The sequence below is a fragment of the Schistocerca americana genome, chromosome 11, assembly GCF_021461395.2.
Source record: "Schistocerca americana isolate TAMUIC-IGC-003095 chromosome 11, iqSchAmer2.1, whole genome shotgun sequence".
NCBI lineage: Eukaryota > Metazoa > Arthropoda > Insecta > Orthoptera > Acrididae > Schistocerca > Schistocerca americana.
The window spans coordinates 25,781,281-25,800,082 of NC_060129.1; the positions used below are offsets into that span (position 1 = coordinate 25,781,281).

The 18,802-nt window shown below is 41.7% G+C and overlaps 1 protein-coding gene across 2 annotated transcripts in view; it reads left to right on the forward strand.

The window, feature by feature from the left end:
* The window catches only part of LOC124553612 (autophagy-related protein 9A), a 142,363-nt gene that overhangs the window by 68,273 nt on the left and 55,288 nt on the right, over positions 1–18,802 (forward strand). For both annotated transcript variants that reach the window (XM_047127466.1, XM_047127467.1), the window contains exons 8-9: positions 4,518–4,696; positions 17,087–17,218. In XM_047127466.1, coding sequence (XP_046983422.1) covers positions 4,518–4,696; positions 17,087–17,218 — 311 coding nt within the window. The remainder of the gene's footprint in view (positions 1–4,517; positions 4,697–17,086; positions 17,219–18,802) is intronic.

An 18,802-nucleotide genomic window follows, 5' to 3' on the forward strand; every position in this document is an offset into this window, starting at 1 on the left:
CCACATACTTTGTGTGACATGATGGCGACCAACTTCTGCCCTGGAGCACCTAAGAAGTTACAAATATGGTAAAGATAATATTTCTACAGTAGTTCCAATTATTCGTCACAGGATGCACTGCATGGCTTGTATAAATGTGTAACAGTGGGAATTGGTGAATTAGCATTGGCTAAAAACCAGTAAAACCCGTACAAAATTTAAATTACATATATGTAACCAGGATAGTAGAGGGTTAACTTTTGCCTTTGAGTTATTTTCTCCCCAATCCAGCTCGGTACATCTACATCTACTTCTACATCTACTAGATACTCCGCAAGCCACCGTACGGTTGTTGGCGGAGGATACCATGTACCACTATGTGTCTTTTCCCCTCCTGATCCACTTGCAAATAGTGAGGGAAAAAAGACTGTCTGTATGCCTCCGTATGACCCTAATTTCTCATTTCTTATCTTCATAGTCCTTGCACGCGATACATGTTGGCGGCAGAAGAATTGTTCGGCAGTCAGCTTCAAATGCCGGTTCTCTAAATTTTCTCAGTAGTGTTTCTCAAAAAGAACGTAGCCTTCACTCCAGGAATCCCCATTTGAGTTCACGGAGCATCTCCACAACACTTATGTGTCGTTCGAACCTACTGGTAACAAATCTAGTAGCCTGCCTCTGAACTGCTTCAATGTCCTCCTTCAATCTGACGTGGTACGGATCCCAAACACTTGAGCAATACTCCAGAAAAGGTTACACCAGGGTCCTATATGCGGTCTCCTTTACAGGTAAACCACTCTCTCCTAAAATTCTCCCATTAATCAGAAGTCGACCATTTGCCTTCCCTACCACAGTTTTCACACGCTCACTCCACCTCGTATCGCTTCGCAACGTTACGCCCACATATTTAAATGACTCGACTGTGTAACACTGTATCCGAACATTACAGGTTTGTTCTTCCTACTCATCAGCATTAACTTCCATTTCTCCACATTTAGGGCTAGCTGCCATTCATCACACCAACTGGAAATTTTGTCCAAGTCTTCTCGTACCTTCCTAAAGTCACTAAACTTTGACACCTTACCGTGCACAATGGCATCTTCAGCGAACAACTGCAGCCTGCTGCCCACCCTGTCCACCAAATCATTTATATATCTAGGGAACAACAGCGGTCCTATCACACTTCCCTGATCGTCTCATCTTCCAGTGGGATAAATGTCTTAACATGTGTTAATCAATCAATCTACCCTTCTGATCTTCACCACTCTTGCATAGCACCACATTTCAAAAGCGTCTGTTCTTTTTTGGTTTGAACTGTTCGTGGTACACGTTTCACTTCTGTACGAGGTTTCACTGCAGGCAAATATCTCAAGAAAAGACCATCTCACACTTAAATTTATTCATTTTTTCCCCCTTCTCCTTCTTCCAGAAATGCCTACTTCACTATAGCCAAGCATTTTATACCCTCTCCACTTCATCAGTAGTCATTTATTTTGCTTCCCAAGTAATGTAACTCATTTACCACTTTAAGTGTCTCGTTTCCTAATCTAATTCCCCCAGCATTGACCGATTTAATTTGACTGCGAGGGGTATCCATAACGGGACCTCGGAATGGTTCTGTTCAAAAACACTCACTACACAGTTGAAGACGTTTATCTCACTGGTAGATAAGGTAATGAATTCGTGTTTTATAGAACATTGTCAGCTGCTGATGGATACTCAACCACATCTACTCTTTCACTTATTTGTCTGAGTGAAACTAGTATCAATGCATATCTTTCTTCTGGTCACCTAAGATGTGAAATTTGTACAGTGAGAGAGCTGGGCTTTATGAAGAATGTTGCAGTGTTTCCCATTCAAATCACTGAAGCATAGCCTTCATTGGAATGGTAGTGTGAGGCCGGGCATTATCGTGCGATAGGATGTTTCCATCCGGCAGCCCGAGTGCAGACGCCAAAGCCGACAGCAGAGACAGCCGACATTTCCTCTGGCAAAATATCCAAAGCTGTTCAGACACTCCTCCTTCAACTGCAGGGTCTTCCTGCTTGTCGAGTTGCTCGAGTGTGGAACTGCAATCGGTGCACAGTGTTACGAAGAGACTTTGTAGAAAGTGCGACACACGGTGAAGTCAAAATACCTGGGAATTCTGTCGGGTAGAATCGTACTGTTGCACGATATTGCCTAGTCCCACACTTCCGACCCGACAAAGGCCACGTTTCACCTATTTCAGTGGGGGACACTGTGGCATCCTCTGTGCGGTGCAGATATTTCACTATGTGATTTTTCGTGTCTTTGGCAACCTGCAGAAAGACGTGCACGGGTGTCTGTTTCACTCTGACGAGGAAGTGCGAGAGAGGGAGTGGTTGTGGATCCGTCAGTGGCCAACTGCATTCTATGAAACGGGAACTGATCGTCTCATATCCCAGTGGAAAACTGTGGTGATTCCTTTTGAATTGAACCATTCAGTGGTTCCGTTGTGGCAAGTTCTTCGTTTTCATTTGACTCCCCTTATACAGTCAGTTAACCTTCGTTTACTTTTGTTGGTACTCATTTTATATTCTCTTTTTCTGGATACTACCCATTCTGTTCAAATTCTCTCCAGGGTCCTTTGCAGTCTCTTGCAGAATTAAAATGTCATTTGCTAACCTCAACATTTTTATTTCTTCTCCCTGAACTTTAATAACCTTTCCAAAGCTCTCCATAGTTTCCTTTACTGCTAGCTCAGTGTACAGATTGAGTAATGTCGTGGACGGGTTATGACCCGAGTCCTTTCTCGATCACTGCTTCCTTTTCGTGTCCTTTGACTCTTGTAGCTGCCATTTGATTTCTGTATAAGTTGTGGATAACCTTTTGCTCCCTGTATTTTGTCCCTGCTATCTTCAAAACTTGAAAGAATGTATTCCAGTCAGAATTGCCAAAAGCTTTCTCCAAATCTACAACGTAAGTTGAAATTTATTTGGCTTATCATCTTGAGATAAATTGTGGGCTGTGTTTCTCTAAAACATAATCTTCACCAATGTTTCCATTCTTCTGTAAATAAATTATGTTCATATTTTGCAGGCACAATTTATTGAACTAGTAGTTCAATAATACAAATGTCAGCAACTGTCTTCTTTGGAATTGGGATTATTACATTCTTCTCGAAGTGTGAGAACGTTTCGTGTACCTCATATATCGTGCACCTCAGGGGGATAGTTTTGCCGTGGCTGGCTCTTTCGAGTATCTCAATAATTGCGTTGGAATGTTGTCTGCTCCAGGGAACTTGTTTCGACATAGGTCTTTCAGAGCTCTGTCGAATTCTTGTGTTTATTGACTGAATGTAAATAGAGATTTGTCCATTTCTGTGAACCAGTTATCAAGGGATTTCAAGCTTGTCTTCAGATGGGTCTTGCAGAAGATATTTATCTTTGTAGTGTGCTGGGTACTGGCAGTGTGACAAAATGATGATGCTCTGTCCTCGATGACCTAGATCGCTGGATGTGACACCCAGAGATTTCTTGGGATTATGTGAAAGACCTTGCTTATGTGGGTCTGTTGCCAGAAACTAGTACATAACTCAAAATATGCATTTCTGATGTGCACGTCTGTGACTCTGCACTCGCCCTCAATGTATGGTGAGACTTGGATTGTTGCCTAGATGTCTGTCAGACCAAGGGGAGTTGTATAGAACATCTATGAAGAACAAAATTAAGTTTATTTTATTTATTATCATTCTTATTTGTGTATCACTATGCATAAAATATTTATAGCCCCTATTAACTGGTATTTTCATTTTCAGTTTCCATGTATTTATATTTTGTACTAGTGATGCTTTTGGAACACACTTCTGGTATCATTTCTGTGATCTCTTATTACCAACTGCTGTCCCATATTTGAGATATTTCTGACAATCATTATGATTTGTATTAGTAGGTATACTTATGGTATGTAGGTGTGTTGGTAATACATACCCACAACTTTTAATTAGATTTTGGTACTTCCATCTTTCAATACTTTGTGGGGTGACAATTGTTGTTATATTACATATGTAACAACGATGACACCTTTAGCTGTATTTTTGTGTGTTACTTTAATTGCAATTGATTTTGGTGTTATCTTACACAGTCTTCAGGCCCCTGAATATAGTAAATGTTGTTTTTATTATGACTGGACGAAATACAGTGTCAAGTAATTCACGGTTACTTTTAAAATTCAATGTACATTAATTCTGTTAAACTAAAACAATTCCAATTTTCATATGTACATGTGAGACGAGCAAAGTATTAAAACTTCAACAAATGGCAAGAGCTATGTATAGTGTCTAAGCTACATCGTATTTATAGTTTTTCACTCAAGTCAGACCACCTGAATATTGTTTTCCGAAAAGAATATTTTTTCCATTCAGAAATTCCCTTTGAGCTCGGAAATAATCTCGTGTTGCGAGGACCGCTTTTTCTACTCGTCTCCGTTAACTTCGGTCGCTCGTTAGCGCTCTACGAACTTCTCTCGGGGCGCGAGGAGGTGCTCCGTAGTGATCTGTGCCGCTCGCGTGCCCGCAGATGATAAAGCGCGAGCCGGGCAGCCTGGGGACGCGGCGCTGGTCGCTGTTCGGCCGGCTCTACCTGCGCCACCTCAACGAGCTGGAGCACGAGCTCAACGCGCGGCTCAACCGCGCCTACCGGCCCGCCTCGCGCTACATGGGCAGCTTCACCTCGCCACTGCTCACCGTTGTCGCCAAGTGAGTCATGCTACTCTCTGCTCAGCTCTGCTTTAGTTTAGCTTAGTTTAGTTATCTGCAGGTTTTGTGGATAGTGATAGCAACCTCTTGCTGTGATAGGCAATGAATCAGTTTTACACCTACACTCCTGGAAATGGAAAAAAGAACACATTGACACCGGTGTGTCAGACCCACCATACTTGCTCCGGACACTGCGAGAGGGCTGTACAAGCAATGATCACACGCACGGCACAGCGGACACACCAGGAACCGCGGTGTTGGCCGTCGAATGGCGCTAGCTGCGAAGCATTTGTGCACCGCCGCCGTCAGTGTCAGCCAGTTTGCCGTGGCATACGGAGCTCCATCGCAGTCTTTAACACTGGTAGCATGCCGCGACAGCGTGGACGTGAACCGTATGTGCAGTTGACGGACTTTGAGCGAGGGCGCATACTGGGCATGCGGGAGGCCGGGTGGACGTACCGCCGAATTGCTCAACACGTGGGGCGTCAGGTCTCCACAGTACATCGATGTTGTCGCCAGTGGTCGCCGGAAGGTGCACGTGCCCGTCGACCTGGGACCGGACCGCAGCGACGCACGGATGCACGCCAAGACCGTAGGATCCTACACAGTGCCGTAGGGGACCGCACCGCCACTTCCCAGCAAATTAGGGACACTGTTGCTCCTGGGGTATCGGCGAGGACCATTCGCAACCGTCTCCATGAAGCTGGGCTACGGTCCCGCACACCGTTAGGCCGTCTTCCGCTCACGCCCCAACATCGTGCAGCCCGCCTCCAGTGGTGTCGCGACAGGCGTGAATGGAGGGACGAATGGAGACGTGTCGTCTTCAGCGATGAGAGTCGCTTCTGCCTTGGTGCCAATGATGGTCGTATGCGTGTTTGGCGCCGTGCAGGTGAGCGCCACAATCAGGACTGCATACGACCGAGGCACACAGGGCCAACACCCGGCATCATGGTGTGGGGAGCGATCTCCTACACTGGCCGTACACCACTGGTGATCGTCGAAGGGACACTGAATAGTGCACGGTACATCCAAACCGTCATCGAACCCATCGTTCTACCATTCCTAGACCGGCAAGGGAACTTGCTGTTCCAACAGGACAATGCACGTCCGCATGTATCCCGTGCCACCCAACGTGCTCTAGAAGGTGTGAGTCAACTACCCTGGCCAGCAAGATCTCCGGATCTGTCCGCCATTGAGCATGTTTGGGACTGGATGAAGCGTCGTCTCACGCGGTCTGCACGTCCAGCACGAACGCTGGTCCAACTGAGGCGCCAGGTGGAAATGGCATGGCAAGCTGTTCCACAGGACTACATCCAGCATCTCTACAATCGTCTCCATGGGAGAATAGCAGCCTGCATTGCTGCGAAAGGTGGATATACACTGTACTAGTGCCGACATTGTGCATGCTCTGTTGCCTGTGTCTATGTGCCTGTGGTTCTGTCAGTGTGATCATGTGATGTATCTGACCCCAGGAATGTGTCAATAAAGTTTCCCCTTCCTGGGACAATGAATTCAGTGTTCTTATTTCAATTTCCAGGAGTGTATAATACACTTTCTCACAGGAAAATACGGCAGACACACACACACACACACACACACACACACACACACACACACACACACATGCACACTTAAAGATAAACAATAAATGGGATTTTTCTTCTTGAGCATCAGCTAGGAGCAGACCCACGCTTCTAGTATTGTTCGATGGGGTCATTAGGAGTGAGGGGAGCCGACTGTTACATACTTCTGTCGGCGTCATCAGTAACGCTCATGATGTCTGAGCAACAGGTGTGTTTTTCTGCTGCGCAGTGCATAATTATAAATTTTTCCCTCTTGTGAAGGAGTGCAAGCGACAGAAATTTTCCAGCAATTGACTGCACCATTTGGTGATCGAACGTCATCGTGATTGTGTGTATTTGCCTGGCGTAAAGAGTTTGAGGAAGAACGAGGATGTGTGGAAAATTGGCAACACAATTACCTTCCTCGGACCAGCATTACGTGTAGAGATGTTCGTGCGGTTTGAGATATTATCTAAGGTGATCGACAGGTGACAATACCGGAACATTATTAGAAAACATAAGTAGACTGCATGGAAGACAGTGGGGGTAAATTAAACTCTTGATGTAAATGTGCATTGACATTTAACAAAATTAACTAAGATTTTGTAATACACGTTCAGAGCAAACACACATTGTGCATTTGACTGAAGTTCCGTGGCGTCTGAAGCTTTCAGCTGTCTACTTCACTCTCGTAAACCCTGCAACAACAGCCAAGCAGTCATCAAATCTTGCTGATGAAGACAGTGAATAAAAGCTTTGTGTGAGTGTCTTTTAATTGTGCCTGTCTGCAACTTGACGCTTCTTTACGGAAAGTAGTAATCTGTCTTTTCCTACATTGTTAATTTATTCACTGTGTTTGATATGCTGCGTAAGTGTGTTGTTGCTATGTATGTTTGCCTCATTTTATGTCTGTTTTCCCTTTTCATTTATCATGTCTTTACGTATGAGTATTGTTTTAGATTTTGTGTCTGGTTCATATAATTTGAGCACTATTTCTAAGTAGAAATTATCCTTTTGTGCTATGTACTCTGGTGTTGTAAGTTCATTTTGTATTTTCTATTAACCATTGATTTGAAAAGTGCATAATTGTATGAGTTTGGATGACATGCATTTTTGTTTATGGTGTTATCTATAATGGTTGTTCTCCTGTAGACCTCGAATATGTCACGGTTATTGCTATCACTTATTTGTAAGTCCACAATGTATAGATTTTTTCCTGTTTCTATTGTAAATTTTATTTTTGGACTAAGGTGTTTAACTGTGGTAAACTATTTTTATGTCATTATTGTCTCCAGCTGTTATTAGTAATATGTCAGCAAAACTATATATCACTACTGTAATTTAGATAAGTGTAACCAATTAGAAATGAAAAATTTTTTTCTAGGGTGTTAATGAACATATCTGCAATTGTACCTACAATACAGTTTACCATTGCTACTTAGTTGGCATGTGTTTTATAAATGTCCCTCCACATAGATGTCATCATCATCATCATCATCATCATCATTTAAGACTGATTATGCCTTTCAGCATTCAGTCTGGAGCATAGCCCCCCTTATAAAATTCCTCCATGATCCCCTATTCAGTGCTAACATTGGTGCCTCTTCTGATGTTAAACCTATTACTTCAAAATCATTCTTAACCGAATCCAGGTACGTTCTCCTTGGTCTGCCCCGACTCCTCCTACCCTCTACTGCTGAACCCATGAGTCTCTTGGGTAACCTTGCTTCTCCTATGCATGTAACATGACCCCACCATCTAAGCCTGTTTGTCCTGACTGCTACATCTATAGAGTTCATTCCCAGTTTTTCTTTGATTTCCTCATTGTGGACACCCTCCTGCCATTGTTCCCATCTACTAGTACCTGCAATCATCCTAGCTACTTTCATATCCGTAACCTCAACCTTATTGATAAGGTAACCTGAATCCACCCAACTTTGACTCCCATGCAACAAAGTTGGTCGAAAGATTGAACGGTGCACAGATAACTTAGTCTTGGTACTGACTTCCTTCTTGCAGAAGAGAGTAGATCGTAGGTGAGCGCTCACTGCATTAGCTTTGCTACACCTCGCTTCCAGTTCTTTCACTATGTTGCCATCCTGTGAGAATATGCATCCTAAGTACTTGAAACTGTCCACCTGTTCTAACTATGCTCCTCCTATTTGGCACTCAATCCGTTTGTTTCTTTCCCACTGACATTACTTTCGTTTTGGAGATGCTAATCTTCATACCATAGTCCTTACATTTCTGATCTTTCTTTCTTTCTTTTTTTTCCCCCATCAGTCTACTGACTGGTTTGATGCAGCCCGCCACGAATTCCTTTCCTGACTGGTTTGATGCAGCCCGCCACGAATTCCTTTCCTGTGCTAACCTCTTCATCTCAGAGTAGCACTTGCAACCTACGTCCTCAATTATTTGCTTGACGTATTCCAATCTCTGTCTTCCTCTACAGTTTTTGCCCTCTACAGCTCCCTCTAGTATCATGGAAGTCATTCCCTCATGTCTTAGCAGATGTCCTATCATCCTGTCCCTTCTCCTTATCAGTGTTTTCCACATATTCCTTTCCTCTTCGATTCTGCGTAGAACCTCCTCATTCCTTACCTTATCAGTCCACCTAATTTTCAACATTCGTCTGTAGCACCACACCTCAAATGCTTCGATTCTCTTCTGTTCCGGTTTTCCCACAGTCCATGTTTCACTACCATACAATGCTGTACTCCAGACGTACATCCTCAGAAATATCTTCCTCAAATTAAGGCCGGTATTTGATATTAGTAGACCTCTCTTGGCCAGAAATGCCTTTTTTGCCATAGCGAGTCTGCTTTTGAAGTCCTCCTTGCTCCGTCCGTCATTGGTTATTTTACTGCCTAGGTAGCAGAATTCCTTAACTTCATTGACTTCGTGACCATCAATCCTGATGTTAAGTTTTTCGCTGTTCTCATTTCTACTACTTCTCATTACCTTCGTCTTTCTCCGATTTACTCTCAAACCATACTGTGTACTCATTAGACTGTTCATTCCGTTCAGCAGATCATTTAATTCTTCTTCACTTTCACTCAGGATAGCAATGTCATCAGCGAATCGTATCATTGATATCCTTTCACCTTGTATTTTAATTCCACTCCTGAACCTTTCTTTTCTTTCCATCATTGCTTCCTCGATGTACAGATTGAAGAGTAGGTGCGAAAGGCTACAGCCTTGTCTTACACCCTTCTTAATACGAGCACGTCGTTCTTGATCGTCCACTCTTATTATTCCGTCTTGGTTGTTGTACATATTGTATATGACCCGTCTCTCCCTATAGCTTACCCCTACTTTTTTCAGAATCTCGAACAGCTTGCACCATTTTATATTGTCGAACGCTTTTTCCAGGTCGACAAATCCTATTAAAGTGTCTTGATTTTTCTTTAGCCTTGCTTCCATTATTAGCCGTAACGTCAGAATTGCCTCTCTCGTCCCTTTACTTTTCCTAAAGCCAAACTGGTCGTCACGTAGCGCATTCTTAATTTTCTTTTCCATTCTTCTGTATATTATTCTTGTAAGCAGCTTCGATGCATGAGCTGATTGTGCGATAATTCTCACACTTATCAGCTCTTGCTGTCTTCGGAATTGTGTGGATGTTGCTTTTCCGAAAGTCAGATGGTATATCGCTAGACTCATATATTCTACACACCAACATGAATAGTCGTTTTGTTGCCACTTCCCCCAATGATTTTAGAAATTCTGATGGAATGTTATCTATCCCTTCTGCCTTATTTGACCGTAAGTCCTCCAAAGCTCTTTTAAATTCCGGTTGTAATACTGGATCCCCTATCTCTAATAAATCGACTCCTGTTTCTTCTTCTATCACATCAGACAAATCGTCACCCTCATAGAGGCTTTCAATGTATTCTTTCCACCTATCTGCTCCCTCCTCTGCATTTAACAGTGGAATTCCCGTTGCACTCTTAATGTTACCACCGTTGCTTTTAATGCCACCAAAGGTTGTTTTGACTTTCCTGTATGCTGAGTCTGTCCTTCCGACAATCATATCTTTTTCGATGTCTTCACATTTTTCCTGCAGCCATTTCGTCTTGGCTTCCCTGCACTTCCTATTTATTTCATTCCTCAGCGACTTGTATTTCTGTATTCCTGAACTAGCTCTGAAATATTACTTTGCAAACTTTCTATCGAATCTGCCATCACAACTAAGTCATCCACATATGCAAGACTGCTTATTTTGTGTTCACATATCTTAATCTCACCCAGCCAGTCTATTGTTTTCAACATATGATCCATAAATAACATGAACAACAGTGGAGACAGGTTGCAGCCTTGTCTTACCCCTGAAACTACTCTGAACCATGAACTCAATTTACCGTCAACTCTTAACTGCTGCCTGACTATCTATGTAAAGACCTTTAATTGCTTGCAAAAGTTTGCCTCCTATTCCATAATCTTGTAGAACAGACAATAACTTCCTCCTAGGAACCCGGTCATATACCTTTTCTAGATCTATAAAGCATAGATACAATTCCCTGTTCCACTCATAACACTTCTCCATTATTTGCTGTAAGCTAAAGATCTGGTCCTGACAACCTCTTAGATGTCTAAACCCACACTGATTTTCATCCAATTGGTCCTCAACTAATACTCGCACTTTCCTTTCAACAATACCTGAGAAGATTTTACCCACAACACTGATTAAAGAGATGCCTCTGTAGTTGTTACAATCTTTTCTGTTTCCATGTTTAAAGATTGGTTTGATTACTGCTTTTGTCCAGTCTGATGGAAACTGTCCCGACTCCCAGGCCAATTCAATTATCCTGTGTAGCCATTTAAGACCTGACATTCCACTGTATTTGATGAGTTCCGACTTAATTTCATCCACCTCAGCTGCTTTATTGCACTGCAATCTATTGACCATTTTCTCCACTTCCTCAAATGTGATCCTATTTCCATCATCATTCCTATCCCATTCTACCTCGAAATCTGAAACATTACTGATCGTATTTTCACCTACATTGAGCAACTCTTCAAAATATTCCCTCCATCTGCCCAAGGCATCCACAGGATTCACCAGCAGTTTTCCTGACCTGTCCAAAATACTTGTCATTTCCTTCTTACCTCCCTTTCGAAGACTGCTAATTACACTCCAGAATGGTTTTCCAGCAGCTTGACCCATAGTCTCCAACCTGTTTCCAAAGTCTTCCCAAGATTTCTTCTTGGATGCTGCAATTATCTGTTTGGCTTTGTTTCTTTCTTCAACGTAACTTTCTCTGTCTACCTGAGTTCTAGTATGTAGCCATTTTTGATACGCCTTCTTTTTCCTTTTATTGGCTGCCTTGACTGTGTCATTCCACCAAGCTGTTTGCTTCATCCTACTTTTACACACTACTGTTCCAGGACATTCTTTAGCCACTTCTAGTACTGTGTCCCTGTAACTTGTCCATTCCTTTTCCATTGATTGTAATTGACTACATTCAACTAACTGGTGCCTTTCTGAGATCGCTGTTATGTACTTGTGCCTGATTTCCTTATCCTGAAGTTTCTCCACCCTTATCCTCCTACATATGGACCTGACCTCCTGCACTTTCGGCCTCACAATCCCAATTTCACTGCAGATTAAATAATGATCAGTGTCATCAAAGAATCCCCTGAATACACGTGCGTCCCTCACAGCCTTCCTGAATTCATGATCTGTTATTATATAGTCAATGACAGATCTGGTTCCTATGCCTTCCCAAGTATACCGGTGAATGTTCTTATGTTTAAAAAAGGAGTTTGTGATTACTAAGCCCATACTGGCACAGAAATCCAAGAGTTGTTTCCCGTTCCTGTTGGTCTCCATCTCCATATCCTCTCCAAATTTACCCATAACCTTTTACCTTTTCATACCCTTCTGTTTGATTTCCAATCCTGGCGTTAAAATCGCCCATGAGCAGAACCCTGTCCTTGTCCTTTACTCTAACAACTACATCGCTGAGTGCCTCATAAAAACTATCCATCTTATCTTGATCTGCCCCTTCACAATGCGAATATACTGATACAATCCTAATTTTCTTGCTAGACACTGTCAAATCTATTCACATCAGTCGTTCGTTTACATACCTTATTGCAACTACGCTGGGTTCCATTTCTTTCCTGATCTAATGCCCTACACCCCATTGTGCTATTCCTGCTTTGACTCCTGACAGGTAGACCTTGTATTCTCCCACTTCCTCTTCTTTCTCACCCCTTACCCGAATGTCACTAACAGCTAAAACGTCCAGCCCCATCTTACTTGCAGCCTCTGCCAGCTCTACCTTCTTCCCAGAGTAGCCCCCATTGATATTAATAGCTCTCCCCATCTCATTACCATTTGTTTGCCAAGTCGTATCTTAGGAGTCCCTGGTTTGTCAGTTAGAGGTGGGACTCCATCACCTCCAAAGGTCCGAGGCATTTTGCTCTGATTGTTGCCAGCATCATATTTAAAATACCAGGGAAGCAGGTTGCTAGCCTTACTTGCCCCGAGTCCCATTGGGTTTTACCCCTAACGGCTGAGGGACTAACTGGAGGATTTGGTAGTCTTTGCCGTATGAGCACAAAGGTGACCACGACCCAGAATATGTCAGAGATGCCCAGTCTTATTCCAAAGTAACTGGTATCCCGACTGTCGGGACCACTTACTTGGCCACTCATACGTTGCCCGTGGTTCATGAACTAGGACATGACTACAGGAACCCACATCGTGAACCATGTAATTAAATTAGTAAAACAACTTTATATGAAACATACATAGGCTATATTATTATACTTATTAATTATTATTAATACTATATTAACTGTAACATCAACAGGTACATTCAACAATGGCATACTAGCAAAAACCTGCTTGTTGTGAAGAAATATGGCCAGCACGAGTCAGTAAAAATTTCGCAACTAGCTGGGAATCAATTTATATAAAAATGTCATATTTTGACATCATGTATGCTGTGGGCCCAGCTGAGAGAGAAAAAAGTGAAACAATTTAAACCAGTCAATGCAGAGGGAATTAGCTTAGGAAGTGAGACACTGAAAGAACACCCCTGAAAAAGAGAGATTTGTTAATATTCAGTATAGATTACTGTGTTGGGTAGTCTTTTTCTGGAGATGTGTGTGGAGTGTAGCATCTCACAGAAGTGAAACATGCATGACACAATGTTCAGACATGAAAAGAACAGAAGGTTTTGAGATGAGGTGCTACAGAAAAACGTTGAGAACTACATGGGTAGATAGAGTAACTAATGAAGTGCTACTCAGCTGAATGGGAAAAAGAAAGGATTGGTAGATAGGACATTTGCTGAGGCATCAGGGCAGTTTCATCTCAAATCATGTAGGCCAAGAGCAAGTGTGTTACATTGTTATTTCCAAGTTCCCTGAAAAAAAAAATGGTGTATTGAAATTCCATGAGACACCTTTCAAATACTGAAATATTTAAATTTTCTGCTGTAACAATGTTATGAAAAGGAAAGTTGCTACTCACCATATAACGGAGATGGTGAGATGCAGATAGGCCCAACAAAAAGACTGTCACAAATAAAGCTTTCGGCCAGTAATGCCGTCGTCAACAGTACACACACACACACACACACACACACACACACACACACACACACACACAGAGAGAGAGAGAGAGAGAGAGAGAGAGAGAGAGAGAGAGAGAGAGTGTGTGCAGTATCAGTTGCCTGAGACTGCAGATATGTACGTGTGTGTGTGTGTGTGTGTGTGTGTGTGTGTGTGTGTGTGTGTGTGTGTGTGTGTGTGTGTACTGTTGACAAAGGCATTACTGGCCGAAAGCTTTATTTGTGACAGTCTTTTTGTTGGGCCTATCTGCATCTCACCATCTCCGTTATATGGTGAGTAGTAAGTTTCCTTTTCATAATATAGTTACATTCCATCCTGGATTTTTCATTGTTTAATTTTCTGATGATTTGTTAAAATGTTATAACCTCTCTAAATGAGAGTATTTGTGAAAATGTCATGATGATATGGGGAAAAATGTAATAAGAAAACTATGAGCGATAGAAATGTGAAATTATTTTTAATAAAAACCTTCATCATTTGTAACTTTTAGCAAACTTCCATGTTTTGAAAAATATGCATAATCATAGGATGTTAACTGCCTTGAGAACTGATAAAATGGAAAGACTACTAACTACCATCTATGGCATCAACACCTGAAATTCTTAAACTATCAAAATGTTTCTATGTGAAGATAAGAGTATGTGAATTTTTTTTATTTTGTATGAATTATTTTTCTCTAGAACCCCCATCCTGAATATTCTAAAAATTGGGTTGTGCATTAGTTGGACACTGTACTTATGGAGGGTAGAAGTGGAGTGGGCAATATTTTGCAGTGTAAAATTTCAGAAATTTTTATGTTAGACCTAGCTACTCTTAAAGTCAAAAAATCCAGGACACTTAAAAATTTAAATCGATTGCAGATGTTGAGTAAATGTGATGCAAATCATTATATCATAGTGAACATAATTACTTTACATATAAGTGAATGGGAAACAACTGTTCATTTTGTTCAAGCACTTCATAAAAAAATTAGGTATAGAAATCGCTTTGTATATACATTTTTCTGTTTCTGATATTATTCACAAATTTTTATTGTCTTGTGTCATGATTTTACTTCCTTATCATATTCCATGAATTAAAATTGGTTACACTCCTAACAGTCAACACTGCACTGTTGAAAAGGGTTCATTTGATTTTCTTTTTTTTTTTTTTTTTTTTCCATCTGCTCCTGAGCTGAAATTGCATGTGGATAAGGATGATCCAATCAGAGGAGTATTTGGGAAATGGGAACTGCACACTGAGCTGTTGATGATGGCCGCTTGAAAGAATTTGCCGGATGATGGTGTCATAAAGGAGACGGCTACATCTTGCACCACATGAGAGGGTCTAATTATCTACCTATCCGCCACAGAAGGAAGTTACAACAATGTTTGCTAACTCATACTGAGGTACCTACCTTTCACACGCAGTAACAGGCCGCACTTTGTGGAAAACTGTTGTTGCAATGTATGTGCCACTCCGGGATAGATCCCAGCACTGACTTGACTGAATTCCAACCACTGGCTTCATAGCAGACTACTGTTGTCGCTTTTTTAAATGGAATTCCCCTAATGTACGAGGGCTGTCCAGAAAGTAAGTTACGATCGGTCACGAAATGGAAACGACTATGAAAATCCGATAAAGGTTTGCAAAGATGCGTTGGGCAGTATGACTCTAGGTAGGATTATGTCACTCTTTTCATTCCTGAGCTCTTAGTGAGCGCGTAAAGATGTTATAGAAAATAGTGTCTCCCACCAAGTACGAGGGCCTGGTGAGAATTTTCCCCTGAAGCTATGCAACCAACATTACATAACTGTCGTGCGGTTTCTTCTTCAAGACAATTCTCAGCCTCATTCTCCAGGGGCAATGAAGATGTTCCTGCATCGTTTCAATTGGAAATGTTTGGTTACCCTCAATACAGCCCGTAATTGTCTCCCACTGAGTTTCATCTCTGCTCAAACGAACCGCTGGCTATGAAGACAACATTTTGGCACGGACAACGAGCTTTAGGCCAGCGTAGAGAATTGGCGGAAAGCACTGGTGTATGCCTTCTATGATGAGGTTATTGGAAAGTTGGTACAACGCTACGACGAATGTCTGAGTCAGAATGGCGACTACGTAGAGAAGTAGCTGAAAGGTGTAGCTAACTGTTACAAATGAAACATTTCTGATTTTCACTGTGATTTTCATTTCGCGATCAATCGTAACTTACTTTCTGGACAGCTCTCGTATTTTCATTTGGAAGTAAGATTTTCGTGTTTTGTAGTAATTTTGATATGGTTTGTGCAAATCCAATAGCACCTCCTAAAGTATCAACAGCTTCATGCTGGAGATTAAATCTTGTTGCAAGTTGTTTACAAAGACCTCCTATCCGATCACATGCACTTTTTCCATGCCCTGTTGCTGAAAACATCAGTTTTTTGTCTTAATTTTTTTACAGTGTGTTCCAAGCTCATAAAGTTGAAAGCGGTATTTAAAATGAGATGCTGCACCATCAGTCACTTACACATTTAGGAAAAGAAAGGCCTCTAGATGCCACGTCATCAGTTATCGTGCTGACAGTGTAGCAAGCATATCATAGAATGCACGCAGGCCTGCACGTTATAAGTGGCTGTCGAGATAGCAGTTTTTAGGTTTTGCAACCACACCGCATTGGATGCACATGTCACTATCTTAAAGTTCTGCGGCAAGTGTACCAACATTATACATTTTACAAAGTTTTGAAGACGTTGCTTATGTAAAACTTGTTTCTCAAGTTTTTCCATTTTTATTTGGACACGCTGTTTTCTTCTTGTGACTTATCTCTCTTGGTCATTTAAATATTTGGGGCTACGACAGAAATGTCGACATTCAACGCAGCCAGCCGCGGTGGCCGAGCGGTTCTAGGCACTTCAGTTTGGAACCGTGCTGCTGCTACAGTCGCAGGTTCGAATCGTTCCTCGGGCACGGATGTGTGTGATGTCGATAGGTTTAAATAGTTCTAAGTTTAGGGGACTGATGACCTCAGCTGTCTGCTGAAATTTCTGTACCCACAAATTAATGGGGTTAGCAGTCAAACTGTTAAAATGATTTTCTGTCACTGTGCAAAATTTGGCGTTTTGCAAACTGTATCCACACAGTACTTTTTGCTGTCAAGTTCCGCCTTTGGGCCTTAACCGTCAGGTGCTAAGTAATTTAAATCGAACTTTATAGTCTCCTCGCCTTTGGCTCTCCTGACATGGAGCCCCGTTAAATTTACTGTCATTGTCGGTGTTTTTGCCCTTAGGAATGTCTCCTTCATGACGGGCGCCTTCCTGGCCGTGCTGCTGATCCTCACAATCTACGACGAGGATGTCCTGACTGTGGAGCACGTCCTCACTGCCATCACCGTGTTTGGTGGCATCATCGCCTGCTGCCGGTGAGTCCCACTGTTTCTGTTGCTTCTTCCCGAATCGTACTCACACGAAACGTAGTAAGAGTCTGTGAAGGATACAGTGGGCGATGTGTGGTGAAAGTGTTTCATTGCTAGTGCTGGGCGAGTTCATTTGTTTGTTTGGAAGGTGCGGCCATCAGTGTTTGCTACCTTTCGACCAGTCGGCGATGTCAGAATTGAGGCGCGTGCTCTGCAATCTTTCTCAAATGATTTTACAAAAACTATTTGGTAAAAAAATTTCATTTTTGCGTTACTTATTGCTTTATACAGGATGTTTCAGAAGTGGTTGTCAATATTCAGGGATATAACAGGAATGATCATTTGAAACAAAAAAGTCAAGTAAACATGGGGGCTAAAATGCATACCTTAAGAGCTATGAGGTATTCTTGGTTTTCAATATTGTGAAATAAATCTCTTCTACTGCAAGCTCTTTGCTTCCCATACTTTGGGAAGTGGTAGTATGGATCAAAACAATAAAAACATGTTCAGTAAACATGTGCTCAAAAATGCATACCTTAAAAGTTGTGAGCACTTGTTCATTAGAAGGGTTATGTTTCAAAATAGCGAAGATAAAAAAGTGCTCATAGCTCTTAAGTTATGCATTTTAGGGCACATGTTTACTGGACTTTTTTTTCTTGTTTTAGCCCATACTATCGCTTCCCAAAATATGGAAAGCTAAGAGCTTGCAGTAGAAGAGATTTGTTTCACAGTATCGAAGATCAAGAATTCCTCATAGCTCTTAAGGTATGCATTTTAGCCCCCTTGTTTACTTGACTTTTTTGTTTCGAATGATTATTCCCGTCATATTCTTGAATACTGACCATTGCTTCTGAAACTCTGTATATCAGTTTCGTGATTATGTGCCCTTAGTTTCGTTAATGGCTATAGTTATTGTGATATTTAAGTGGAAGTAAGATACTGTGCAAAATTTTAAAAAGTTTACAATGAAAAAATAGGTGTCGTTATGATTTTGCATTTAGTGCATATTACATAATGTGTTGCTGCATATGAAATTTAGATAACATATTGAATTTTTCTTTAGACTTGGGTGGAGGTATCTGTCTGTCACGAACCTCGAGATGTAGCACACTCATTTGTGATCACACAGCAGCAGAGTGAAATGTCCGCAACATTCCTCATATTTTCATAAACTGTTCGAGATATCGAAATGAGATTTTGGCAAATAGTAGCACGCAAAGAGGAGAGTATTTTGTGATATGCTTAATATGCAAAACTTCATTATCTACCGTGTTATTTCACTAACTACAGACTTCTTGGCTGAAAGAATGCAATTTTTAAGGGCCATCAAAAGCTTCAGAAATGAAAAATGCTATGGGTTTGGAACAACATGAGTGAAGACATTACACATCTACTTTGTACTGAAGATGTGCCTTTTCATAGGCTACTGACCTTCCTTTTCCTCATTTCATCACTTAATGAACTCAATAAACCACTGGTCCAGAATTCTCTCACAGTTGCGCCTGCGCAACATGTTACGGAGATGACATTGTGTGTGTTTTGGCAAAGAAGCAAGTTAGAACACGGCAATCAGAGAATTGTGTAGGTTTT